This window comes from Drosophila bipectinata, chromosome XL, assembly GCF_030179905.1.
Source record: "Drosophila bipectinata strain 14024-0381.07 chromosome XL, DbipHiC1v2, whole genome shotgun sequence".
NCBI lineage: Eukaryota > Metazoa > Arthropoda > Insecta > Diptera > Drosophilidae > Drosophila > Drosophila bipectinata.
Window position 1 is genome coordinate 5,774,904 of NC_091734.1, and position 27,973 is coordinate 5,802,876.

General features: G+C 38.9%; 5 protein-coding genes across 19 annotated transcripts; 4 read left to right on the plus strand and 1 right to left on the minus strand.

The window, feature by feature from the left end:
• Positions 1-760: 760 nt before the first annotated feature.
• On the minus strand, positions 761-23,444 carry LOC108134020 (coiled-coil domain-containing protein CG32809). Of its 8 annotated transcripts, none has more exons than XM_017254168.3 (18): positions 23,167-23,444; positions 22,044-22,174; positions 21,922-21,972; positions 21,680-21,825; positions 21,005-21,625; positions 13,325-13,415; positions 12,849-12,941; positions 12,289-12,403; positions 11,808-11,906; positions 10,005-10,168; positions 9,784-9,849; positions 9,616-9,699; positions 9,412-9,474; positions 8,799-9,261; positions 8,562-8,744; positions 8,405-8,498; positions 4,452-4,667; positions 761-3,766 (listed from the first exon to the last, which is right to left on the minus strand). In XM_017254168.3, the coding sequence occupies exons 2-18, from the start codon at positions 22,147-22,149 to the stop codon at positions 2,678-2,680; spliced, it is 3,744 nt and encodes a 1,247-aa protein (XP_017109657.2). In that variant the 5' UTR covers positions 22,150-22,174; positions 23,167-23,444; the 3' UTR covers positions 761-2,677. The 8 variants fall into 8 exon arrangements, with proteins under 8 accessions (XP_017109657.2, XP_043065619.2, XP_070133938.1 ...); XM_043209684.2 differs by having other exon boundaries at positions 21,922-21,975; XM_070277837.1 differs by lacking the exon at positions 23,167-23,444 and adding an exon at positions 22,720-22,959 and having other exon boundaries at positions 21,922-21,975.
• On the plus strand, positions 11,037-11,830 carry LOC122320997 (uncharacterized). The gene is made up of 3 exons (XM_070277864.1): positions 11,037-11,079; positions 11,156-11,399; positions 11,454-11,830. Exons 1-3 carry the CDS (start codon positions 11,064-11,066, stop codon positions 11,809-11,811), a joined length of 618 nt encoding a protein of 205 aa, XP_070133965.1. The 5' UTR covers positions 11,037-11,063; the 3' UTR covers positions 11,812-11,830.
• b6 (pentraxin-related protein b6) lies at positions 14,667-20,896 on the plus strand. The gene is made up of 5 exons (XM_017254176.3): positions 14,667-15,230; positions 17,391-17,484; positions 17,564-17,684; positions 17,796-18,017; positions 19,935-20,896. Exons 1-5 carry the CDS (start codon positions 14,774-14,776, stop codon positions 20,604-20,606), a joined length of 1,566 nt encoding a protein of 521 aa, XP_017109665.2. The 5' UTR covers positions 14,667-14,773; the 3' UTR covers positions 20,607-20,896.
• On the plus strand, positions 22,460-24,899 carry LOC108134016 (alpha-ketoglutarate-dependent dioxygenase alkB homolog 7, mitochondrial). Its single transcript, XM_017254163.2, has 3 exons — positions 22,460-22,601; positions 24,259-24,584; positions 24,648-24,899. The coding sequence occupies exons 1-3, from the start codon at positions 22,460-22,462 to the stop codon at positions 24,897-24,899; spliced, it is 720 nt and encodes a 239-aa protein (XP_017109652.2).
• Positions 24,845-27,973, plus strand: LOC108134015 (uncharacterized). Of its 8 annotated transcripts, XM_070278363.1 has the most exons (11): positions 24,845-25,734; positions 25,843-25,908; positions 26,015-26,152; positions 26,255-26,317; positions 26,435-26,500; positions 26,607-26,672; positions 26,790-26,855; positions 26,958-27,020; positions 27,127-27,192; positions 27,301-27,366; positions 27,474-27,973. In XM_070278363.1, exons 1-11 carry the CDS (start codon positions 24,951-24,953, stop codon positions 27,863-27,865), a joined length of 1,836 nt encoding a protein of 611 aa, XP_070134464.1. In that variant the 5' UTR covers positions 24,845-24,950; the 3' UTR covers positions 27,866-27,973. The 8 variants fall into 8 exon arrangements, with proteins under 8 accessions (XP_070134464.1, XP_070134465.1, XP_070134470.1 ...); XM_070278364.1 differs by lacking the exon at positions 26,958-27,020; XM_070278369.1 differs by lacking the exon at positions 26,607-26,672.

A 27,973-nucleotide genomic window follows, 5' to 3' on the forward strand; every position in this document is an offset into this window, starting at 1 on the left:
GAAGAATTCTTCTGAAAGAAAAGACTATCCATCTCTAACGCAAAATGAACTCAAAAGGAAAAGCTTTTGACCATCTAAAGCAAGTCTTTAGTTTTAATAATAAAAATTAGATAATCTAAAGAAACTGTATACAGATCTTTTCGTAGAGTTCTTCTAAAAGAAAACTCATCCAACACCTCCAAAAAAGAATTTTGGAAAAAGAAGAAACTAAAAAGAAAGTAAATGTTTTCAAAAAAGTATTTAATGTTTAAATTAAAAACTAGATAATCAAAAAAAGTTCTCTATAAACCTTTTTTTTTTTAGAATTCTTCTGAAAGAATACCTTCCCCCCTCGTCCATATACTAAAAGAAACTACCCTTTCAATTGTGTTTCCATTTTACGAATGATATTTATTGTTGTGGTTTGTTGTGATTCAAATAGAATAATTATTATTAAGAAAAAAATACGCATTTCTAACTCTGTGGATGCTGCGAGGCTGCATCCTTCTGCCCAGTGGCAGGATAATGGATCGTGATCGTGATCTCCTTTTTTTTTGCTTAATAAGTATCAGTGTGTGAGTGAATGTGAGGGGTCAGTGTGTCAGATTGTGTATCCTGTAAGTGTGTGTGTGTGTGTGCCTTATAAGGATTATAGTTAGGTGTACGATGCACATTCAAGGACATTGTTTAACTTTATACTTAATAGCTTGAGTTATTTTGGAATTTATTCGTTTCTTCGATTCTCATTTTATATGTTTTTAATTTAATTCATTTATTTTTTAGGGACCTTTTATTATCTTTATAATCGTCGTTGGTGTGTGTGTGTGTGAGAGTGTCCTTTTTTTCTTTTTAAATTATTTTTCCGTGTGTATTCGTTGCGTGATTTGCATGTAAATATATATATTTATTTTATATATATATATATGTTATACATATTCGTCGATCGAATGCAGTTTATAAATATTTTTATTTTTTATTTTTTGGCATTATTAGTCTTCGATTCGATTGGTTTTAGTTTTTCAGTTTTTTTAGGATTTTTTTTTTCTCATTTCTGGATGGGAGTCTTGAAAAGTCTATGTGTTCGGGGGGGTTATACATGGTAATATAACTATGAAATGCAGATATAATACTTTTTTTTTTTCTTCTCCTAAAGGGCAGGGGGCTCTGTGTATCCTTATGCCTAGTCTTTTTGAAAATTGAACAATATATTCGGGGTATGCATGGTGTGTGTGGATGTTGTGTGTGTTTATTTCAAAATCTGGCATAGGTGCAACAAATTTATTTTTATATTCCATATTTTTTTGTTTTTTACTTTCAAATTTGAAATAATTAAAAGCTTATAATACTGAGCGCAGTAAAGTAACAAATCTATGTACGATTTCTCAATTAACTATACAAACATTTTGATTCGCTAAAACATATATATATATATCGTATATATATGTATATATGTGGTGTATATGTATATGTGTTATGTGTTAGTCTATATGCATATATATAGTAAGTGGAATAGGTATATAAATGCAGTCAAGAGCTCTCAACCACGAATACTACCCATGTTGGCCGGGGGGATTTTGAAGGATTCTTTTTGTTGGCCAACTGGTTACTGGATTCGATGTTGCATGTTGCTTCTAAATGCTTTCTAGATTTCTAACCTATTTTTAATAGGCTTTTTTAAGAAGAAAACAAAACAAAAAAAAAAAATAAAAAAACCTAACAAGATTGGGTTTGAGAACGTCGGTAAACCGAAGTTATTTGGTGGCAGGATCAGGGATTAAGGGTTTAAGGTTATAAAGGTTTTTGGTTAAAAATTAGCTAAGTCACCTTGTCTAACAAAATATTTCCAAGTACAATAATGCATCTTGATGAGCTACATATATAGAACTATCAGTCTCACGTCCCGGTACCAAGGATATAATAAAAATCTGTGACATTATATATGGTTTCCTTTTTCATTTTTTTTTTTTTTGGTTTTTTTTTTTTTGTTAAGTACATATGTATGTGTGGTTTTTTTCGGTACATATGCATAATAGTATTGGTGAGTGATTGAAGAGCCTGTATCGTGTATGTGTGTGTGTGCCTGCTAATCCTTTGGATCCTTGAGATCCTTTAACTACTAGTATGTGTAGGATGTGCTATCTTTTTTGGGGAAAGGATGTGGCTTGTTAATATTTCAACTCCCAGGGAGTCCTTTTCGTCCTTTCTCTCTGCGCATGTGTGTGTGTGTGTGTTCGTGCAACATTTGTGTGCAACTTCTTTTCGAAAGTAACAACGAAAACATACAACATACAACAAGTACATCAATGTAAGCAAATACATGGATTAAATACATTAATATTCTTTCTGCCTTTCTGTTTAGAGTGCACAATTATCCTTTTTATCCTTTTTTTTTAGTTTTTGTTTTTGTTTTATTTTGATTTTCAATTCGTTTTCGATTTCGTTTATCGTTATCCTTACAATCATTATAATCATGATGATAATGATGATGATGGTTGATGGTGCAACACATATTTTTTTTCTTTCAATGTACGACATTAAGACGCTAAATACAATATGAGATGTGAGCGAGATAGAGATAGATCGAGAGCGAGAGAGAGAGTGTATGTCCTGTCATTCGTCCTGTTTCACGTCAGTGTTTAGGGGGGGGCTCTGTTCATATATCGATTTTAGCCTCGTTCCAAGCCAATTTCCAGTTGTGTTAAAGTATCTCCGTCTCGTACACCTGCTTGGTAGTAGTTGTGGTTGTTGTTGTTGTTGTTGTTGCAACGGCGGCGCCTCCAGCAGCAACTGCACCACCACCGCCACCAGCAACAACACCGCCAGCCGCACCGCCCGTAGCATCACTGGACATCACCACCATTCCGCCGCCACCGCCATTGGTGGATGCTGCCGCAGCAGCGGCTGCAGCAGCCGCCGCCGCCGCAGCTGCCCCACTTGCCTCACAGGCCAGGCTCAGGGCGGCAATTTTCTGCTGTATATTCGATTCGCTGCCGAGCTTTCGCAGGGTATTGGTGGCGCCGCCGTTATCCCCTCCCGGGGGGCATGCCACATCCACCGACGGCAGCTTGCTCATCTGCTGCAACCGCTGGTACTGCTCCTGCAACAGTTTCTGTTTCTTCAACAGCTCCTGGTGTCTCATCTCGAGGGCCACCTGACGCTGGACATGATCGTTACCGGACTCATTGCCGCTGGAATTGTCGCCGCTTGAGGAGTCTACTCCGGCAACACCACCATCCTGTTGCTGCTGCTGCTGTTGTTGCTGTTGTTGTTGTGGCACATTCGGACTGGTGGGACTGGCCAGTGGACTGCGTGAGCTGGTGCGCGGCGGCGGGGGTGGCGGTATACGCTTGTGACCCACCTTGGTAATCAGATCGGCATTACGCTCCGGCACTGGCGGCTTACTGCTGCTGCTACTGGTGCCCCCATTTGCCATTACCGTTGCCATCGGTGGCACCTCGCCATCCGATTCGCTCGGATACGAATGCAAACGCCTCAAACTGCCCATATTTGTGTGCACCATCAGCTGTGATTGGCTTTGATTTTGATTCAGATTCAGATTCGGATTTGGATTATGAACTTGATTATTATTATGATTATGGGACTGAGATTGCTGATGGGTTAGCACACCGCGCTGGGCCTGGGCCACGGCCATAACCATGTTGCTGGTCGTGACCTGTTGCACGCTGGTGGCCTCCGTGTAGAGACGGGCCTGCGAGATCTGGGTGGTGACGGTGCTCTGGACAGCGGCCTGGGCACTCTCATCGGATGCCGAATCCTCTGGGCGAATCTAAAAGTGGTTATAATTTAATTTGTGATACCCGGTACTTAAGATACTTTCCTTTATAATGTCTCTATTTATAAACTATATAATACCTGGTACTAGGTATGATTTTTGACTTTGAAATTCTATATTTTACCATATATAATACTATATAAAATTCTACAAGATATCCGGTACAAGAGATACTTTGGCTGCTATACTATATGCATAATACATAATATTATTTAAATGATAAATGATACCCGGTACTTTCTATTATAAAGTCTCTATTTATAAACTATATAATACCTGGTACTAAATATACTTATTGGCTTTGAAATTCTATATGAAATACTATAAGATACCCGATACAAGAGATAAAATCACCTACTAGACTTTATAATACAAAATAGTTTTTAAAAGCTATATGATACCCGGTACTTGGAACAAAGTTTACTACTAAAATATCCCATTTTTAAGATTAAAAACTTTTCTCTATAAAACCTTTGCTAAAATACTATAAGATACCCGATATTAAGGATTAAATACTATACCATACCAATAATTATAAAATAATCTTCAAACACTATACAATACCTGGTACTTGGGACTCAATTTTCATTGAAAATACTAAACTTTCTTCCAAGAATAACTCCCGAAAACATACTATAACTAGTATTATTTTCTAATCATATGAAACCCCACAACTTACCTCATATTGTGGCTGTTGTTGCTGTTGCTGCAACTGTTGCTGCTGCAGTTGCTGCTGCTGTTGCTGTTGCTGCTGCTGCTGCTGTTGTTGCTGTTGCTGCTGTTGGGCAATGGGCTTGGAGAAGGTCTTGAGCTCATCTAGCAGAGCATCGAGTGCGTTTTCGGGTGCGAGTCCCCCGCCGATAGTGAACGACCCCATCCTGGGTGTTGGGATTGGCTACAAGACGAAATCATATCGCAATAATATAATATATATCACATATTTATAAAACATTAACTTTTTTTTTTTTAAATACAGAGTACAATTAGGAGTCGAATAACAATCTCACATTTACAGTTTACAGTATTTTTTTTGTTAATAATTTTTTTTTTTGGGCAATTACGTACGCGTAAGGGATACACATAGGTATAATAAACTGCAATATCCGATTACACATATCTGATACGTAAAAAAAAACGGAAACGGAAGTAACCCAGCAATATACATACATATATTAGCTAGAGTGCAGAATGGAAATATGCAGGATCATGCAGTGCAAAAAAAAATAGGATTAATATTAAGAACCGACACGTCCAATGAAAAAAAACACATCATTTAATAATAATTATTATTATTTATATAATTTAATTAGAATTAACGGCAAGCAAGCAACAAGCAGAAAGCATCTAAAATCTAGGACTAGGATAATGGAGATCATCAGGCAAGTAATGTCAGGCATGTCGGGTATGAGAGTATATATAGAGTAGATATATAGCTGAAGAGAGAAAGCATCGAAACGGGGGGAATGAATGATGACTTGGACTCCCAGGGAAGTAAGTTAGTGGTTTCTCGATTCTCTAGCAGCTCTATAAGTATTGGTCTAAATAAAACACAAAAATGCATTCATGATTCCGAAAGAAGTCTTCACCGATTCTGACTGAGAGTGTTAATATACTATGTATATGTTTCTAAACTAAAAGTATCTAGTGCTGTTCGATATTTATTTTTTAGTTCCCAAATATTTTATATAAGCAGTATTTTTTTTTCAAAAAATGAATACCGAAACAAGTTGCTATATTTTCTCAATACCAAGTGTTTGGTATATATTTTGATCCTACCTTCCATATAAAAAAAAGATATATATTTTGTGATTTAAGTGTTTTTGATGTGATTGTGGTAATGACTTAGTGACTACTTAGTTCTGGTTGATGTAGTATGTATGAAACCAGAACTCATAGTTAGTGAGTGATTGATGATGGATGGCTGGATTGGTTGATTGATTGATTGATTGATTGATCGATAGGTAGATAGATTGTTGAAACTTCAAAGACAACAATCGATGAGTGAGAACAGTGACTGATCTGAACTGAACAGTGATGACTGTTTGCATACTGGATTGAGATTAAAATTGACTGCAAATACAATTGGCCGTTCGATTGTCTGATTAAGATTAATTGTCTGGAACATTATTGGGAGTGGAGAGTAGTTTTGGATGAGGAAGCTGGATGGTACATAAAACATGGGTCTTTTACAATACATACACATATTCTCTAATATCGATACACACCGACACACAAAAGCATTGCTCGCAACTACAAAATATTAATTAAATGTTAAAAAACAAAAAAAATGATGATGATTTTCAACTCCATTGTCTGCTATTCGTAAAAAAACCAAAAAAAAACGAATAAAAACTTAATGAAAAAAAAAATTCGGTAGATGGCGGCAATTAAAACGTATCTTTATCTGCATCTCAGTGTTTGAGTATCTTTGTAACTTATGTTGTTTCTGTGGAAGTATTATATTTCTGTGGAAGTTAATGCTCTTCTTTTCGGACCACGTGCAGATGAAATGATTGCGAATCCAAAACAAACAACACATAGAATTAAGAACAAACATCAACAGAACAGAAGACTTGCAAAGCAGCAAACTCCATGTAAGGGATACAGGGAGGTAAGGGACCAGTGGATGGGATTATTAAGTGCAAAAAAAAAAGGTCAATAAAATCAAACCAGGGACTTGAACTCATTCGCACTTTAGAGTATTTGTTAGTTATGAGCTATGAAGAAAGGTTCATCAAAAAAATGATTTGTACTTCATTATCCTACATTTTGGTCCTTCGAGACAGTTTCGGAATTTGGAAGTTGAAGGTAATACGGAAATGAGATGATGGATTTTGGAGTAAAGAACTGACACACACACACACACACACAGACTCACACACACAGAGACACACCGAAACACACACACTTATTGAATATATGTACATCATATGTACATCATACGAACATGAATATGCAACTGTTGGTACGGGTTTTGCTCAGGGATTGCTTTGGGAATTGTCTTCGGTGGCATTTATGGACAGCTTTTTTGTTTTTTTTTTTGATTTTTTTGATGATTTTTGAGATATGTGGATTGAGTTTTAGTACGAGTATTAGTTTAGTTTAGAAGTTTATAGCAGTAGTAAATAGTATACAAAATATAAACTAGTATGTTTAATGCAGAGCAAATTATGTTTAGCAAAAAGAAAATTGACTTAGTTGATTTATATTATTATTTTTTTTTTTCATCTTTTCAAGAAAGGGTTTTTTTTTCATTATAAATTATTTTTTTTGGGGGTTTTGTATTTTGGATTTTTTTTTGGTTAATTTTTTTTTAAGGTTTTGTTTTTTTTTGTAAATGTTTCTTTTTATATTTGGATTTCAGTCATTACTCAGTAATTGCCTCTTTGAAGTTTGAACTCCATCGCCAGTTAAACTATGTGGGTTGTAGTTGTTGTTGTAAACGATATTCAAAAAATGTTTGAGAAAAGGCAAGAAGAGAAAACGAAGGTAAACCTCATTTTATAAGACGTTAAGCTATATAAATTACTCTTTTGTGTTTTTCTTATTAAAAATTGATTTTTTTTTGTTGGTTCTCGGCATGTGATGATGAGAAATAAGAGTACTTCTTGTAGTTGTGTGTTTTGTGTTTGGTTTTTTTTAAACATAAGATCCATAAGATCCAACAAGGCAAAGCTTAGAGGGATTTTCAGAGCCAAAGGGTCTGAGGGTTTCAAAGGGTCTGAGGGTCTGGAGCGGATCGGTGAAGCTTCGCGGTGCTTGGCAGGGTGCTAGACACTGTTCTAATACATTTTTTGTCCATTATTTTATTTTTGAATATTTTTTCGAAATGTATTTGACTTGATTTCTGTTTTTTTTCTTTTCTTTCAGGTTTTGTGTGCGTGTGTGAAATGAACGATGAACCAAAACACTATTTATATGTAACAACAGCCAATTGCAACTTATTCATAAGATAATCGCACAAAATAATAAATAATATCATGTTTATCAACCAAAGGCTACAAACGAATAAGTGTTAACGTAATCAAGGTCATTTCAGTTTTTGATACAACTAATGGGTTTTTTGTATTATTTTTTATAAAAATTTCTTTCATTTTTTTTCTGTTTTTTTTTTTGCACACAAGTACCCAATTCAAAATGATAATCATGTAAAGAGTTTTGCTTTCACTACAGTATCTGTAAATCTAATATATATATACACCCGATGGGTCAGAGTTCAGGCGGACAAACGGACAGAAGGACTGGCGGACAGACGGACAGATGGACGTTGTCCTGCGAAATGAAAGCTTCGGCAAACTCATTACATTTTCGATTAAAAGCATCTAGTTTTTGGATTTAAAATATTTTTGAAAAATATTTTTATACATATGTATATAATATATATTGTTAGAATATTCATTAGTATATATTTTGTAAAATAAATCATGTCCTACAGCGGACACTGACTTGTGTGTTTTATTTGGAATGGAATGAAGACTTGAACATTTTTGAATCTGTTTGGATTTTGTTGACTAACTCAGTGTAGTATCAGGATCTTTCTGCATCTCCCCTGTTATGTCCCTAATAACCATTACCCTTCCCAAGTCCTTGTTCTAAAAAGCCCAAGTCCTGTATTCAGTTTCAGTCACTAACCTTGTCGGGCGCCGAGATATCCGCAGAACGCGGTGGTTCCTCACTGATGGTCGGCTCATTCGGCGGCAGTCTCTGCTCCTGAACACTTGCCAAGCTATAATTGATATATATTCTAATTTCTAAATATTTTTAATATTTTTTTGATTAAATAACAAACCGTTTTAGTGTCACTAGGGTGCCGGTTAGCTTTTTACAGCGACGTAGCGCCGACTCCAGGCGATCGGGCTCTTCCTTGAGGAACTTTTCTTCGCGTACCACCTTTTCCATTTCATTGGAGAGGATGCAACGCAGTCCATTGGACAAAGCTGGGAATTTGAGCTTTAATTCGGCCACGGTTTTGCTAGAAGACAGGACATTATTAATATTATTATTTAAAAAATAATTAACAGCTTACCTGGCCCTGCTCAGCACCAGAGCCATGTCTTCCACGGCGGTCATGTTGACGCGAGTTCGCCGATTGATGACCTCGCCCCGTAGATTCTCCACAGAGGCCTCCAGGTCGCTGAGATCCTTTTCCAGGCGGATCACCTCCTGCTTGTAGAGCTCTTCCTCTCTCGATATCCGTGTGGCATCCTGATCGCCCTGATGGCCCCAAAAGCTGCCACTGCTGGCCAAGAGTGTGGCCCGAATGCGCATAAAAGTGCCCTTGATGTCCTCGCGAACGGCCACGGCCTGGGCCTGGGAGAGGCGCCTCAGGGTGCGTACCTCCATACGCAGATCCTTGGCCTTCTTTTGGAGTCCACGCAAATGATTGTAGACCTCGGGAGCCAAGGCAATGTCCGCCCGGTAGCTGGGATGGGCGGTCTGGGCCAAAACAATGGGTTTGGGTGGCGGAGGAGGCTTCAAGCGATCGCGTTCTGAGATATTCAAATGATATATTATATTTATAAGGATTTAAGGATTAAAACGAAAGAGTGTAAGAGGTGAGTGGTGATTCTTGTGATCAGTGATTGGTGATCGGTGATCGGTGATCAGTGACTGTGGCAGGCGTGATCCGGGTGTCTTACCTTGGGATGAGGTGCGCGGTAGGGTGGACGACTTGATTGCCGGCTTGGTTGGCTTCGTATCAGCTATCCCAGGTGGAAACACAGAAAACAGAAAGATCTTAAGCAATTTAAACCCCTAAAGATATAATTCTAAACCAAAAGTCTAATAAACAAAAGAAGAAACTAATAATCTTTAAAAGAAAATATCTAAAAAGTTGAAATTACCAGCATGTAGAGGACTGTGAGACTTGGGTATTCCCTGTATGTCATCGCTAAAGGACACTGACTTCTCAAAGGACACGGATTTTTCTGCAAGACAAGGACAAGGTGCAAGGATGTCTAGAATTTGGCCAGGACTCTTATATATTTATTTTTTTTAAATTTTCAACTTACGGCACGAGTTCTTGCCCAACTTGGGAGCTTTCTCCCTAATGTACAGATCATCCCCAGAGCCATTGGCTGTGCATTTAATTGAAAAATAAAAGGATCAAAGCATAAGGATTAAAGGATGTGAGATCCTGACGACCTGAAGTCTTAAAGCATCGAAGCATCAAAGCTGAGTGCAGAGACACAAAACACACACAGATATCCATAAAAATGAGAAAAGTACTTACCTTGCATCTGTGATGGAACGACCAGGTAATTGGGATCCAATGTGGGCACCGCCAGTGGTGCAATCTGCGGGTTCTGATTAACCAATGCCTTCTGCACCAGACCCGTCAGGTTGGCCAGTTGCCGCTCCATGTGCTCCACGCGAATCCGGTGCAGGTCTTCTGGCCTAAAACCAAAAAACCGAAAATAATTAACGCAAAAAGACGCATTTTAAAGAAAAAGGCATAAAAATAAAAGCGAAAACACGCGAAATCAGTCCAAACATGTCGCCAAAGTATTGCGTGTTTTTTTTTTGTAATTTTTGCTTTGAGTTTACTGGGCCACATATCCGTTTGTAGTGCTCCAATTACTTTGGGTTAAGATTAACCCACTGAGATGGTTTTTTAAAGGAGAGTTAGTAAAGAAATTATGGTGATCTAGAGGTCTAGATATGTAAAAGCTCTGATAAATGCTCTAGTGGGGCTTATTTTTATCACAAAAGTTGAAAAATCGGACACGAGGGCAGGGCTATAAAGGTTCTATTTTTCCATACTATTTTTCTAATATTGGTATAATATTTTTGAAGACTTCTATTTTAATTCCAGTACTTGTATAAATACATAAAAGCTATAAGAATTTAATGAAAATGGAAAAATGGACAGTCGGACAAGGTTAGATCACCTACTCCCCTACCCTTTTTAAACCTTTTCTTTAAAAATATTTTTCAAATTTCTTAAATCTCTAGCTCTATTAATCTAATAACCTTTAGAGTGTTAAGATTCTCACACACCGGAATCGGAATTGAAATGAAAAACTGCATTTTGTGCATGAGAGCGTGAACCAAGAAACCCAAAACAAACCGGCAAGAATGTGGCTATTATTTATGGCTTTAACTCACAGCCAAGCTAATACCCTCTACCGCTTTAAAATGATGAATAGAAACCACCAAGTCTAGTCTGTCGAATATACCCCAACAATACCCAGTGACGGTTCAAAAGTAGTGCAATTTCTGAAGCAGATTGCTCAGTCGTCTGTCGAAGGCCAGTGGGATTGGATCCAAAAAAAAAAAACCGAAAAGCAACATGACTACTTGCAGTGGTATGTACTCTTAATCTTAACGTGGAAGAAAAAAAAAATAAAAGTTAAGCAATTGTGTAAACCATTTGATCGAAAGTGACCAGCACGCCGGCAAGATTTGCGCGATGTCTGGCCAATTTCCAGGTGGATGAACTGCTTTTGCTCAAGAAATCGGTCCAGAGAATGGAACTGGAGGAGGAGTTTGTCGATGAGGCGGGCATCGATTACTCGGTTATGAGTAGAAGTATCACATCCACAACAACCACTGCAACGATTATGGAAACTCCATTGGAGGGAAAGGAAGAAATGCCAGAAAGACTGCCTCTAATGGCAGCAGATAGGTGAGAATTTTAAAACTAAAAGTTTGGGTATAACCTTTAAAATAATTATCTCAGAGGTGGTCATGATCCTGGACCCTGGCACTCTTCGGATCACCATCAGCCCTCGCCGAGTTCCTGGGAGGAACAGAAACCGACTAAACTTCAGACTCTCTTTCAAATCAGCATTACGGGTCTGGCATTTCTATCTTTCGGAGGCTATCTATTATGTCTGATTGTTCAGGCCATCAAGAGCAAGGGCACTACGTATTTCCACCCAGTGGCCAGCACCGCCGCCTCCAATGGAAACACCAAACGCATCAAGGTCTATAGAAGGGGCCGGAGAAGTAAACCTAATCCTAGTCCTATTGGTAGTATTCTTCAGCAGGACTATGCCTCGTATATGAGGAATATTCGGGGCAGGATACTCACCTAGTGGGATCGTAGATCTGGTTTCCACGATGTGGCAGGCGATTGGGTCCCACCTTGATTCCATAGAGAGCATACTGATCCTCGGTAAGGGTTCCATCGCTAAAAAAATGTTAAAAATATTAGTCAAATTTTAAAGTCTCTAAAAAAAATATTTAAAAAATTATTTAGATAACTTAATCACATTTTTTTTATTTCTTAACTTTTTAAGAACTTAAATACAACATTTGAGAACAATATCTTGAATATATAATAAGTTATGCGATTTTTAGACAAGAGACTTTTTCTTATAAACATGAACCGATAGTTCTGGTTCTAAATTTTTGAAATAGGTTTCTTAAAAGTTGTTTTAAAAAAATTATATTTAATCAATCAGGCTAAATAATAGCTTAAATAAAAGATATTAATATATATATGTTAAAAAAATATAAAACAAATTTTTAAATATTTTTTTTATATCAAATAATACTACTCTAAAACTCACCTTTGTTCTTCATCTATAATCGGAGCCACAACAGTACCCCTGGTTCCATATTGACTATAATAGGGTTCTTCGTAATTCCCACGGCTACTCCGCTCCGGAGAACTGGTATAACCATCTACCGATCATTAAACATTAGTTTTAAAGAATTTTTATGAATAATATTTAAGTTTTAATATATTTAAAAGTGTCTTGAATTTGGGAAAACAAAAATTAAAAGACAAACAATAAAAAATGAAAGTAAAAACGGATGGGGGATGCATTTTGATTGAAATCTTTCCAATACGATTGTCGTGTATTATGTAAATGGCATAATTTTTTAGTGCAAATCTCATAAAATTGATAGATAAATTGAAATTTCAGTTCAGCAAATCCAGAAAGCAAGCCAAAGCCAATAAATGTTTAAATCAGAAGAAGTATATGAATGACGAATGGTTATGATTGTGATTTCATATAGATATATGGCACAATATCTATAGCTATATCTTAGCTATTTATTAGCTATTTGCTAGCTATATGGTAGCTATGTATGTATATCTAAAATATAAGTTCTCGTTGTGTACCTGGAATGCTATATAACTGATCCGGGGTGTAGGGGAACAGGGGTTCCATGCTACCCCTTGGATTAAGTGATCTGAGTGGTTTCACTGGCGCTCCTTTTTATATTTTCGATTTCGATAAAATATTTTTCAGATTGTTTGTTTTTTTTTTTTTGGGTAAATTGTGGTGATGGTGTGGTAATCGGTTAATGGATGGTATCATGAATCATATATAGATTTTGGATAATCCACATGGATGGAGAAGAACTGAGAATACTGAATACTGAACAGAACCGAACGCAAGAGAAGTCAAGGATGTACGGATCAGGATTACAAAAAGGTATCATTACATTTGAAATTATTTAAAAATTATTTTTTATTAATAATACATATATATCTTTTTTTTTTTGTTGGATCGATTAACTGAAAATTGGGTCCACTAAATGGGAATACGAAAAGTAGGAAAAAATTAGTCGAAATTCCCTCGACTCGCTACGCACCCATAGAGACTTTGTTGCGTTCTGAGGAGTACATGCCCCGGGGCAGGGTCTGGGAGGAGCCAACATAGTACGGTGCCGGTTGTTTTCCAATCTGTAAAATATAATACAAAAAAAAAATATATAAATATTTATAGAGTGATAGCAAAGGGGATTTGTTGAATGAATGGCCGGAGGGCTAACTGATTTTGCTACTTTGCCAATTGGCCTTCGTTCAAGTGGCGAAAAGTTAAATATGGTTTCTCCTCTTTTTAATTTAGCGGCCTATCCCCTAAAACACGAAAAAACATTGCACATACAAGCACGTTTTTCATAAACATACACTGGGAGAAAATTAGGAGATTATATTATTTTATTAAAATAATTTTCCTAATAGGTATGTCTTTGAAAACTACAATAGAGAGAGCCTTTCCTGGTTTAATATTTATGATAGTTTTAGTCTTATTATTAATTATATTAATTTCTTAACTTAAAACTTAGTTTATTAGAAGTCTTAAATCTATTGTTTGGGTTTTATTTCTCTTATAAATTATTTTCTATAAATTCTATAGGCTTTTAAAGCCTCTTTTAAGACAAAAACTATTAAAAGTTTGGCCTTTATTTTTTATAATTTCTTCACGATTTTTTCTCTCAACTTTTGTAAAAGTTATATAACATTTTTTAGCAGTGCCTTGACTTTGGCTTGGTCTTGGACTTGGATTTTGGACTGAAGCGTGATGGATTCGGATCCACGCTTTTAAAATCGAGGCGTGTGCCAGGGACGGTGGCAGTGGCAAGATGAATAACCATTTAATTGCCACACTTACTGGCCACCACCCGCTAGTGGATCCAAATCGAATATTCCCTATTCTTCATAAGATCCAGTGGGTCAGGGGCAATACTGTTTTTAGGATCTATTCTCTTGTCTCGAAAACCCAAAAATAAATCATAATAATAATTGCAAATGATAAATTATTGAGTGCAATGCCAGTGGTGCAAGTGGTTGGATGGATGGTTGGGTTGGGTTGGATTGGTGGTTTTATTTCTTGGCTCTTGTTGTTGTTGCTGCTACAGTTATTGCTGTTGTTGTTGTTGTTGGCTCATTCACAATTGCTGGTTTGCAGCCACCACAGCAGAAACCTCTCAACCAGTTTCTGTTTCAGTTTCAATTTCAATACAAAAAACAGAAAAAAAATCCCAACAGTTTACAATTTTTGTTACAACTCGGCGAGAGCAGCTGAGCGCCGGATTGGAGCGCGGCATAGTGGTGTTATTGTTTTTTATACAATTTTTTTTTTGTTATTTTTTTTTTTTCTTGGCTTTAATGCTTTTGGCCGCAAAGCAACTCAACTTGGCTGTGGCGCATGCGTGGATGATTAGTGAAGTGCGAGACATCGCGGCAATCGGACGTTGCAGACCTAGGACTTGACAACAAAAAATATAGGATTATAAACTAAATAGCAACTTTAAAAAATGCAGGGAATATTCAGAGTGTTACTCGTACTGGGGGTCAGCTCATCCCTGGCTCTGGCCTGGAAGCCCATCAGTGGCAGTACGGCGGCCTACAGCCTCAAACAATCGCATCCCGGGGCGGCGAGCAGCAGCCACGAGCTGAGCACCAGTTTCACGGATCCCACAGGTGCCGGCGAGGACGAGGACCCCCAGCTACTCCTTAGCCGGGCCAGGCCCATTTCCTTTGAGGATCAGTACGAGTCCTACAGCCTGGAGGATGCCACTGTGCCCAAGGATCATGGCTTCACAAGGACTCCATTGTACGGCTCCAACGAGTGCAGCGTGAAAAAGTTTGCCTTTAACCAGGATGGGGAAGTGGAGTATGGTAATCATCTGCCGGAACTGGACCAGTTCACCATATGCTTTTGGATGCGATTCACCAATCACACTGGCGACCATGTCCTCTTGACCTACGAGGGTGAGTAATCCAAAGATATGGCTTTGATTTTCGTTGCCACCTCTCACTCCGGCTATCACCGTGACTTTGCAACAATAGCGATCTCAATGAACTGTTGCATAAGCAGATCTTTTGATGGGCAGACCCACCATAAAAAAAAAAACAGACAGAAAAAAAACAAAATAATAATAATAGGAGTAAGAGTAAGAGTAACAGTAACAGAGACCTTCGCTCTGGGCAATGAAATTTGTGGGCCACGCTCCAATGGATCGCACCTGGCTGCGAAAGTGAAAGGAAGCCCACTTCCTGATCCAGCCAGCCAGACGACAGGTTGCTCCGCTTGATGCTCCGAGATCGTTAGCTCAGAGATTACAGAGACGGAGGCTGGCATCTGGTAGATGCCGTCTAGTGGCTGGCGGCTCCTCCTTGATCGACAGCTGCCGGAGATGCCACAGTGTGGTGGCAAATGTCAAAATAGAAAAGGTGTGCTTCGCCAAATGGGTCTTGACATGCCGCTGATAGGAAGTGTCTGGCTATCAGCTACCTAATGAGATACACTCAAAGAAAATGGGGTTCAGAATTTGTAGAAAAAGTGAATTAAATATTTAAAGTTTAACCTCGTGGTTTAAAGGCCTTTTTTTTCAAGGAAGTCTTTTCTTAAATATTCTAGAAGAATATTGTAATTATTGGTTTTTGAAAATTAAATAGTTACTTGACTGATTTATAGTTTAAAAATATTTTAAAGAAAATCTTCAAGATTTTAAAATCTTCACCAGCTTCTTTAAAAAATTCTTAAATATATTTCCTTGTTTTTATAGAAAAATCTATTATAAAATAACCTAAACAGACTAATACCTATACCTATACCATTTGTTTTTGAAAAACACATAGATTTTTCTGGATTTTAAAACTAAATTTTTGTCTTTTCAAAAATGCATTTTATAAAATTCTAAAATATTTTTTAAAGCTAAAAACTTATTCTAGGAGAAAAAAAATATTTTTTAGCCATTTTAAACATACTCTTTTAAAGATTTTTTGAAAGAAATACAAGCTTGAATTTGTAGAACCATTTTTAAAGACAGAGTTAAGGCTTAAGTTTTCCCAGCTTAAAAAATATTTTTTAAACAAAATAAAACTAAGAATATAAAAGAATTTTTTAAACTAAAACATTCCAGACCAATATCTTTTTAACATCAAATATTCCAGCTATTATAAATTCCATGTAGTTGTCTGGAATAATTTTTAGTTTAAATGTCAACCAGACTTGTAATGAAATTCCACCATAATTCCTAAGAAAAGTGGTCTTAGAATGCAAATAGAAAGTATGTATTTGAGTTGAAAAAAATGCTTAACATTTTTTGAATATTTTATAAATAAACTGATAAAATGTAAAAAATTATAGACTCCTATTAACAATATATTTTATAGTTTATGATGGAAAAGTCAACCAAAAGAAAGGTTTATTTTCGTCTTAAAAATTTGTTCGTATTTTTTTCGGAAATTTTTTTTGTGAAAATTTTTAACTGCTCCAATGTTGTTGTTGGTGCTGCGATTTAGTTACTATATGTTGTTGTTGTTGGCGTTGCGGTCGCATTACATAAGCGATAATTTACCTGTTTCCAGTTGGATGTCGTCGTCGCCGTCGTCGTCGTGGTCGGTCTGTCGGTCGTTTGGTCTTCATTGTTGGTGTCGCTCACTCCTCACTCCCCAGTTATTTCTCACCATATCATAGTATTATTTTTTCTGCTATTTATATATATATATTTTTTTAAATTGAATCCAACCGACTGTCTAGTCGACTGACTGACTTTAGCATTTGACATAATTCCAAAGCCTCAATTCGAGTAGCGGTCCGGTGATCTCTCCAGCTGCTTCCGGATTTGGGAGTGGAGGGGGAGATAGGAAATGTTTTTCCCACACACTCTGCTGGGGTGATTCATATTTAAATATATGCATATCAGAGCCATAGCCATAGCCAGAGCTAAGCCTAACAGGATTTATTCCAGCCGGTTGTATAACCCCTTCCCATTATAGAGAGAAATGTTTAAATGATTAAATGATCTCTGGTGATCAAGTAATCTCATCTATTTCCTCAACATAATTTTAAATTTTTTCTACTTTCGATTGTCTAAAAATCTGAAAATGCAAGTGTTATAATTTCACAATCTTTTTGATTTGAAGCCGGCAAGGAACCAAGAGAAGTACAAATCTGGGTCGCCAATGCGCAGAATTCCAGTTTCCTATCGATGGCCATAAAAGGTCAGCAAATGTTCAGGTAAGTGAGGTGTCTGCACCATCGATCATCAGGCCAATTGATCAAATCTGGTTTCCATTTTTTTTTTCTTTTGATTTAGATTGAATTATCCATTGAAAATGCGTCAGTGGCATCATATGTGCAGCTCGTGGAATGGCAAGACCGGCGAGTGGCAGGCCTGGCTGAAGGCAGAACGGATTGGGCGCGGCTTCCACAACTCGGTGAGTGGATTGGCGTTTGCTTTTGGCCATTTTGTCTCCAATTACATGAATTGCCAAATGATTGAGTAATCTAATATATACCCTACTTGTCTACCTATCGCCATCCTATAGCTTGTGGGCCACAAAGTTCCAGCGAACGGCAAGCTGCGTTCCGGCGGCAGCTCCGTCACCGGCGAGGTGAGCCACGGCCTCCACTTTGAGATGACCCTCGTCCAGGTCTACCGGGTGGCGTTGAGCGCCGGCAAGGCCCATCGGGATCACAAGCATCATCATGTCCATCATTTCGATCACGAGGGTCAAGAGGTTCCCAGCACTACGAGGGCTCCGCCAACGGTGAGTTGTTAAATCTTTCCGGATTATATTTTGTTGCCAGATTTTGATGCAGATTCATGGGAAATCGATCCACAAATCGTTTAAGGTATTCCTCGCAAGAATCGGATGAGAATTGGCCAAGATATGGCCTTCCCAGTGGGCTGTAAGCCAAAAGCCCACTTTTTAAAGGGGTCTCCCCAGAAAAATATGAAAAAAATCTAAAAAATATTTTGTTGCCAGATTTTGATGCAGATTCATAGTAAATCGATCCACAAATCGATTAAGGTATTCCTCGCAAGAATCGGATGAGAATTGGCCAATATATGGCCTTCCCAGGGGGCTATCAACCAAAAACCCACTTTTTGAAGGGGTCTCCCCAGAAAAATATGAAAAAAATCTAAAAAATATTTTGTTGCCAGATTTTGATGCAGTTTTATGGTAAATCGATCCACAAATAGATTAAGGTATTCCTCGCAAGAATCGGATGAGAATTGGCCAAGATATGGCCTTCCCAGTGAGCTATAAGCCAAAATCCCACTTTTTAAAAGGGTCTCCCCAGAAAAATATGAAAAAAATCTAAAAAATATTTTGTTGCCAGATTTTGATGCAGAATGATGGGAAATCGATCCACAAATCGATTAAGGTATTCCTCGCAAGAATCGGATGAGAATTGGCCGAGATATGGCCTTCCCAGGGGCTATAAGCCAAAAACCCACTTTTTGAAGGGGTCTGCCCAGGAAAAATATGAAAAAAATCTAAAAAATATTTTGGTGCTAGATTTTGATGCAGATTCGTGGTAAATCGATCCACAAATCTATTAAGATACTCCTTGCAAGAATCGGATGAGAATTGGCCGAGATATGGCCTTCCCAGGGGGCTATAGGCCAAAAACCCACTTTTTGAAGGAAGGTCTCCCCAGGAAAAATATGAAAAAAATTTAAAAAATATTTTGTGTCCAGATTTTGATGCAGAATGATGGGAAATCCATCCACAAATCGATTAAGGTACTCCTCGCAAGAATCGGATGAGAATTGGCCAAGATATGGCCTACCCAGGGGGCTGTAAGACAAAAACCCACTTTTGAAGGGGTCTGCCCAGGAAAAATATGAAAAAAATCTAAAAAATATTGTGTCCAGATTTTGATGCAGAATGATGGGAAATCGATCCACAAATCGATTAAGGTATTCCTCGCAAGAATCGGATGAGAATTGGCCGAGATATGGCCTTCCCAGGGGCTATAAGCCAAAAACCCACTTTTTGAAGGGGTCTGCCCAGGAAAAATATGAAAAAAATCTAAAAAATATTTTGGTGCTAGATTTTGATGCAGATTCGTGGTAAATCGATCCACAAATCTATTAAGATACTCCTTGCAAGAATCGGATGAGAATTGGCCGAGATATGGCCTTCCCAGGGGGCTATAGGCCAAAAACCCACTTTTTGAAGGAAGGTCTCCCCAGGAAAAATATGAAAAAAATTTAAAAAATATTTTGTGTCCAGATTTTGATGCAGAATGATGGGAAATCCATCCACAAATCGATTAAGGTACTCCTCGCAAGAATCGGATGAGAATTGGCCAAGATATGGCCTACCCAGGGGGCTGTAAGACAAAAACCCACTTTTGAAGGGGTCTGCCCAGGAAAAATATGAAAAAAATCTAAAAAATATTTTGTTGCCAGATTTTGATGCAGATTCATGGGAAATCAATCCACAAATCGATTAAGGTATTCCTCGCAAGAACCGGATGAGAATTGGTCGAGATATGGCCTTCGCAGTGGGCCATACCTAGAAATCACACTTTTTCAAGAGGTCTCCCCAGCAAAAGTCTATCCTCAGAGTAGGTTATGGTTCTTAAGGCTTTAAAGATATATTCTTCAATGAATTATTAGGTCCTTCTCTATAAAAACCTATTTTTACATATCTTCTCTAATCCCCTTGCAGATAAATCGCCCCCAGCCGATGCACACACTCCTTGCCAGCGGACAAATCCCCACCAGAGTTCGCATTAATCTGGCCAATCCCCCGCCGGCGAATAGTGCCAGTCCGGCTCCTCCAGCTGCTCCAGGCAGCGACCCCCAGGCCATCACGATCAATACCAACTTTGTGAATGGACAGATCAATGCCGGATCCCGACTGGTGGCCCAACAACTGCTGGGACTTCCCGCCCAAAGTGGCGGCAATCGATTCCACATGCTGAGCAACTCGGCCAACGTGCAGTTCATCGACGAGACGGAAACCCACATCAAGTTCAAGCGGGAGACGGAAAAGAAGCTCCAGAAACGTGGCCTGGTCCTGCTGGAGGACGGCTCCGTGGTGGACGATGGAACGACTGCTGGCGATGGAAGCGGGGCGAGTGAGATCTACAATGGCCTGGCCGACTTCGGGGGCCAGCAGTTCAAACAGGACCTGACCCTGAAGATGAACCTCGAGGAGGAGATCAGCACCCACGACCGGGAGCCGGCCGAGGAGGAGGTCAAGGCGGTGATGGCGATATGTAGTACCTGCCACACGGAACCCTTCCAGGGCGCCATCGTGTTTGCCTGGAAGGATGTCCGCGAGCAGATGAACAATGCCCTCAAAGGACTCAGTGTCGGCTCTTGCGGCAACTTCTAGTTATCTTCCGGTGGCTCCTTCCCATCCGGAAATCTATTTAAGCTTTTTATGATTTTTTTTTTTTTAATAACTTGTATATATGTATGATTTTGGCTAGGGATCTTCCGCTTCTCCGGCCTGTCCATGAGTAAGTCAATGTCAGAGGCAAACACCTTGACTCGCTCATGGACAGGATATTATTTCCCAATCATCAGCCGAGATCCTAATCCCTAAAATCCCTAAACCCATTAATAAGCGGTGATATTGAATAATAAAGAAAACGATGTATCATATTTAAAACCAAGAACGAGTCTTTGAGATTGCATTAAGACTGAAGGATATATCAAGGATATATATCAATAATAGAGTATAAAAAGTTTCAGATGGATATCCTTTATCCAAAAGAGCCACCCACTCACCTTTGATTTGTGTATATGCTGGTGTTTGTAGTCCGAATCGAATTCCGGCTCACTGAAATAGCTCTGATCCTGATCCCAGGCATTGGCATTGGGCGCCTGTGCCTGCGGCAGGGGCTGTGGTATGCCAGGACCTCCGGGCAATATCTGGGGCGGGGCAGCCACTTCGGTGGACTCGAATAGTCGCAACACCGAACGATCCCGTATTTCCCGAAGATGCGACCTCACATCCTCCAGTTCGTAGAACATATCCTTGCTGGCATCATGAATATAGATCTTGACATTGGGCCCCTCCAGATACGACATGGTGAGCTGTCGGGGAAAGGATCTTACGAACAACGCCCGCACCGTGTCGATCGATGTAATTTCATTTGGCAACAGAGCTCTCTTCGTCTCCGACCGATATTGGAGAAAAACCAGGCCCAGAGGACGCTCCAGGGTCTTGGAGGGTGTGCGCACCACGGGCAGGGAGGACCTCTGCTTGCCGCCGCGTCGAAAGCCCGTGCTGGCCGTCTCCACCTCGGACATAATGCCCGGATCATCGTCGAAGAGCGGACCCTGGTTGACGGGCGCATATCCCCGCATGGGTTGGTTCTTCTTGTTCTTTTGGGCGCGAGTGCTCATCTGGAGGGAAAATAATAATTTTTAATTAATTTAAAGTTCTTGTTTGGACCTCACCTCTAGGTCCATGGCCCGCTGCTGCTGGGGGGCCATTTGGTGGGCGTGCGGATGCTGGGAGCCACCGTAGACGAGCATATCCCCGCCCAGGGTGTCTCGCCTCGGATCGTCCCGTCGCATGTTACGTCTTCGCTCATCGCCACCGCCTTGAAAATTAAACAGAACCATTAGGTCTTCTTAATTCTATCTTAATTAATTATTTAAAATTAAGGAAATTAATTTTAAATGATTTTTGTACTCACCCTGTTCGTTTGGCGGCATTCGTCCCGACTTGTTCTCATTCTGCCAGTCTTCTTCTGGAAGAGATGGGGATACCTAGTTCTCCGCCCTATTGATGACAACAAGGACCTGCCCGGATACTCACCGCCTTCGCGTCCCTTGCGCTTCTTTTTGGAGGAGGAGCTGCTGCTGCCACAGGCGCTCTGATTGGAGGAGGCGCTCTTGTCTTTGCTCTTCCAGCGGATCAACATCCTGTCCAGGAATCTATATCACGATCTGCAAATAACCATTTGTTTACTTTTCCCGAAAAACAAACACCAGCAACCGGCAACTGGATGTGTACATATGTATGTCGTTGGGATACTTTGGTATCGGACTGGTTTTAAGGTCCAACTTTTTGGTGTAGATAAGCCAAAAAATATATGCTAAGGGTATGTGTGTAGGTGGGCGGTTGGGCAAGTGGGTGGGATGCTGATTTTTTTTTTTTGTTATGGGGATGGGTTGGGTTTTTGGCCGCCCCTTCGTCCTTTGACTTTTGAGAATGCGAGTAGGTGTGGTGGAATGCAAAGCAGTAGCAGTGGCAGTAGCATCACGGTGCAACACTGTGGCAAGTGTGGCAGAAAGGATGCGGACGGCCTCAGCATCAATGGGAGTGCGCAAACTCCGCCACGGAAAATCCTGGCAGAGATCTCTGGCATTTTTGGTCAGTAGGTAGGCTCAATGCAACCCGGCAAAGATAAACTCCCCGGGGAGTGGATGATGATGCCTCCCACTCGAATGACTTTAAAACACACCCACTAACACACATACTTTCTCCTTACTTTTCTGTATTTTATGAATTTTTTTTTAAATATTTCTAGAGGAGTTGTTTTTGGTCGGTGTGTGTATACGGAGTGGCACGCTTTTACGCCGTAATTGCGGGCACTGAAGGAATTTTAGATTAGAATTTAGAGGTGCGGCGTTGCCCAGTTTTTCTCCTCGAGAACGCCTCTATTTACACGCTCTGACTAAAGAGAGAGAGCGAGGAAAATGGAGAGTGGGGAAAATTCCCTAGAGAAGGGCCAAGAGAGATATGGGAGGGGGCGGCGGTGTGTGTGCCAGAAACATCCAGGACGATTCGCTGGCAGGACAATGCAATTGCGATGCACCCCATCATTTTTATTGTTGACTTTTTATTTTTCTAAGAATTAACTCTTTCAGGAATTGGATTCTATACCGCCGGCGGCGTTTTCACTATTTTTTTTGTTTTTTTTTTTTAATAAACGCACCTGGCTTTCAAGCAAAGATTCCAAAATCCCACGCACACACACAACACAAGGGCTCTAAACTCTTAGGCCCTCAAAACTAAACTCATAGTTATAGTTTTATTTTTTTTAGATTTTTTTCTTTAAGTTTTCTGATTTTATGATTTTTGACTTTTGCTATCCGGAATAGCCAATCTCCTCCTGCACTTCTGCAAACACACACACAGACACACCGAGAGTTACTAAAAAAACACACAACCGAGCACTCCAGAGCCGCAGCAGAACGGCAGAACGGCTGGAGAGCACAAATATTTCTGGTATATCTACACCGGAAAGCGTTTCCGCCCTAAACCGAGTCCCATAGCGATGGGGCTGCCACGGCGCAGGCGCATTGGGGGTTGGCCCGTGGAAGCCCTGGCACATCAGGCGTGCTGGGCGCGTGACCTTTTCTTTGAATTCTCCAGTTGATATTTCGTGGCGGGAAAGTTTTGCTTTATTTTTGATGTTTTTAACAGACAATTATGTGGCTAGAAAATAATAAAAACAAATCAGGAGGAAGCCATTGCTTTTTTATGGATAATATGAAAGATCTCACCTTACAACTTCTATAACTTATAGCTTATAGTCATATGCCTATGGATCTAAGCTTATAGTTCTTCAATATCCATTCTTTTTATAAAAACACTCTTCAACAGTGGCAAATAGCAAATATTACGCATATTTCATCAGAATTCGAATCATAACAAACATCCGCCATTTTGTAATCTGGCATCCCTAGTACTTTTCTCCAAAACATGGCGGTGAAGCTGGAAATTTTCGATAATAAAAAAAAATTGGAGAATCGATAATAAAACAAAATATTTATTTTAAATTTAAATATATTTTAAAAAATATTAATAATTATTTAAATGCCTTCTATTATAAAAAATCTTTAATAGCTTACACAAAAATATTCCTCAATATTTATCGTTTATCGATTGTGCTTTTTAAAAAAAATAAAAAAAAAACTGAAAAGGGTAAAAGGTGACACAGGTGGCCAATGACCAGCTATGCTAGTTCTTAGAAGGCTAACCAGGTGGGGGAATAAATTTTCCCGGACAATACACAACCTTATAGACTTTGCCGGAGCATGGCCTGCCTCGGAGAGATGTGCCTTCGAAAAGGATATGCGAGTCCGGCAGGATTTCGTAACAGCTGAGGAGGAGCAGAGCCTTCTGCAGGAAATAGAGCCCCATCTCCGCCGGTTGCCTTACGAAACAAGTCACTGGGATGAGGCCATTCATGGTTATAGGGAAACAGAGCAGAGGAATTGGAATTCCAGGAATCGTTTAATCCTTGAAAGGATAAGCCAATTGGCCTTTAATGGACAGGCTATGCCCTATGTACATGTCCTAGATCTGGCCGAGAGTGGGGTAATAAAGCCACATGTGGACAGCACAAGGGTTTGTATTAATAAAAAAATAATAAAATAATAATTTTTTATTAATAATAAAATAACTTTATAGTTTTGTGGCGACACCATTGCTGGACTCAGCCTCCTGAGTGATAGTGTTATGCGATTGGTCAAAGTTTCGGATGCTAAGATAGTGCCATACTGGGCAGATCTGTTCCTTCCCAGACGTTCCCTTTATGTGATGTCGTGCCTGGCCCGATATCACTTTACCCACGAGATTCTTGTTGGAGATTTGGCAACCTTTCAATCGAAGTTGATACTTCGAAAGCGTCGAGTCTCAGTCATTTGTCGTAACGAGCCGTAACGAAAAAAAAAAACCTAAAGCTTATAACAAATATCTGATCTTTCATCGAAAATGCTGACTTATCTTTACAATCTTCTGGCTTGGATCTGGACCCGCAGCAGGATCAAGGAGCTTTTTCCTCTGGTCGGTATTACCGACCGGGCGGGTGAGAATCAAGAAACTGACCTGGCGGAAGGTAAATGCTTGGCTCCAATCGAAAAAATAAAGGACATGATCGACCCACGTGCTCAACCTGCCGATTCGGTGCGCGACGTCGAGATTATCAAGAAGTCTCCAATGAACATGTTTGAAATACTCTACGCCATGGCGCCAGGAATACTTTCGTTTACCGTCCTGATTATTATTATCTCTGGTATAATTTGGTACAAGAATAATTCCAAGAAGAAAGTTCCTACCCAGAAGCCGATCGTGAAGATGTGTGCCAATAAGAGTGTCCAAACCAGCTATGTCTACTCTAAAGAACAGATTGCGTCCTTCAGGAAGCGTAAGATACCCCAATATATGGACGACAACGATTCGACTAAAAAGAACAAGACCGAGTTGGATGCTTTTGAGGATTATATTAAAAACAATTGCGCACCGCAACCTCCTCAGGAGCTACTCGACAATATGGAACAATTTCAGAAGCAATTCGAAATGGCTGCTTCTCCAAACCAGCATGGAGTTGACACGGAATCCCAAACTGAAAGTGAAGCTGGTACTGACCTGGCACTGGGAATGGAAGAACAGCGCAATCCGACTGGGGACTGGATGCCATTTTCACAGACTGGCGAGGAGTTCTGGACCAACAAGATTACTATTCCAGGAGCTGGACTCGAATGCAACCCGAAAAAAGGTGCAGTATTGTTTGTAAAAGTTGAATTAGAAATTCTAAACATATTTTTATCAATATTTTTATGATTTATTTCCCAAATTCTAATAATTTTTCTTTTTTTAAATATAGAAAATGCCGGCGATGTGTTGATGATGAAGCCTTCTGGATCTAAAACCCTCTTTAACCTACAGAAAGGTGCATTCGATTTTTCAAAAATAGAATTAGAAATCCTAAACCTACTTTATCAATATTTTATGATTTATTCTCTAAATTCTAATAATTTGTCTTCTTCAAAATATAGAAGCCGATGAGCTATTAATGAAGGCTGCTGGATCTAAAATCAAGGACATACTAGCTAGTGTACCCAACACCACCCAGACCGGCGATGAGTTGATGATGAAACCTTCTGGATCTAAGACCATCTTTAACCTACCGAAAGGTGCAGTCAATTTTTTAAAAATAGAAATCCTAAACCTATTTTTATCAATATTTTTAATTTATTCCCTAAATTCTAAAAATTTGTTTTTAAATTTCAAAACAGACACTGCCGGCGATGAGAAGATGAAGCCTTCTGGATCTAATGTCATCTTTAACCTACCGAAAGGTGCAGTATAGTTTTTAAAGATTTTTGAAAATAGAATTAGAGATTCTAAACATATTTTTATTAATATTTTATGCTTTATTTCCCAAATTCTAATAATTTGTCTTTTTTAAAATATAGACAATGCCGGCGATGAGCTGATGATGAAGCCTTCTGGATCTAAAGCCATCTTTAACCTACCGAAAGGTGCAGTATTGTTTTTAAAAATAGAATTAGAAATTCTAAACATATTTAATCAATATTTTAAGATTTATTCCCCAATTCTAACATTTTTTCCTTGTTTAAAATATAGACAATGCCGACGAGGAGCTGTTGATGAAACCTTCTGGATCTAAAACCATCTTTAACCTACCGAAAGGTGCAGTATAGTTTTTAAAGATTTTTGAAAATAGAATTAGAGATTCTAAACATATTTTTATTAATATTTTATGCTTTATTTCCCAAATTCTAATAATTTGTCTTTTTTAAAATATAGACAATGCCGATGAGGAGCTCTTGATGAAACCTTCTGGATCTAAGACCATCTTTAACCTACCGAAAGGTGCAGTCAATTTTTTAAAAATAGAAATCCTAAACCTATTTTTATCAATATTTTTAATTTATTCCCTAAATTCTAAAAATTTGTTTTTAAATTTCAAAACAGACACTGCCGGCAATGAGAAGATGAAGCCTTCTGGATCTAATGTCATCTTTAACCTACCGAAAGGTGCAGTATAGTTTTAAAAAATAGATTTAGAAATTCTAAACATATTTAATCAATATTTAAAGATTTATTCCCCAATTCTAAAATTTGTTCCTTTTTTAAAATATAGACAATGCCGGCGATGAGCTGATGATGAAACCTTCTGGATCTAAAATCACCTTTAACCTACCGAAAGGTGCAGTATAGTTTTAAAAAATAAGATTAAAAATCCTTAACATATTTTGATCAATATTTTTATGATTGATTTCCCAAATTCTAATAATTTGTCTTTTTTAAAATATAGACAATGCCGGCGATGAGTTGATGATGAAGCCTTCTGGATCTAAAACCAGCTTTAACCTACCGAAAGGTGCATTCGATTTTTTAAAAATAGATTTAGAAATTCAAACATATTTTTATTAATATTTTTATGATTTATTCCCTTTATTTTAATAATTTTTCTTTTTCAAAATATAGACGGCGATGAGCTATTGATGAAGGCTGCTGGATCTAAAATCAAAGACATACTGGCTATTGAACCCAAAACCACCCAGACTTTCTCCTCCCAGGCCACCACTACCCAAACCCCTGAATACCAACCACCAGGACCATCTGAAGCTGCTGTCCATGTTGAGACTAAAGTCGAGGGTACTCAGACCGCCACTACCCAAATCTCTGTAGTCCAACCACCAGGATCATCTGAAGCTGCTGTCCAGGTTGGGGCTGGTGTCCAGGCTGAGGCTGATGTCGAGGCTTTTGAAACATCCACCCAGCTTTTCTGGTATGTGGAGCACGGTCAGGCATATGGTGTTCCTTGCAAAGTCCTATCGGACCAACAATGCAAGTCGGACACTGACGACGACCTATAAGCAGAGATTCCGTCGCATTCCGACCAAAAGTTTCTAATAATTTTAAGAAACATTTAATTAAAAAAAAAAACAAAAAATTTTTACCTTAAACTGTGCCGAAAAGTGAAA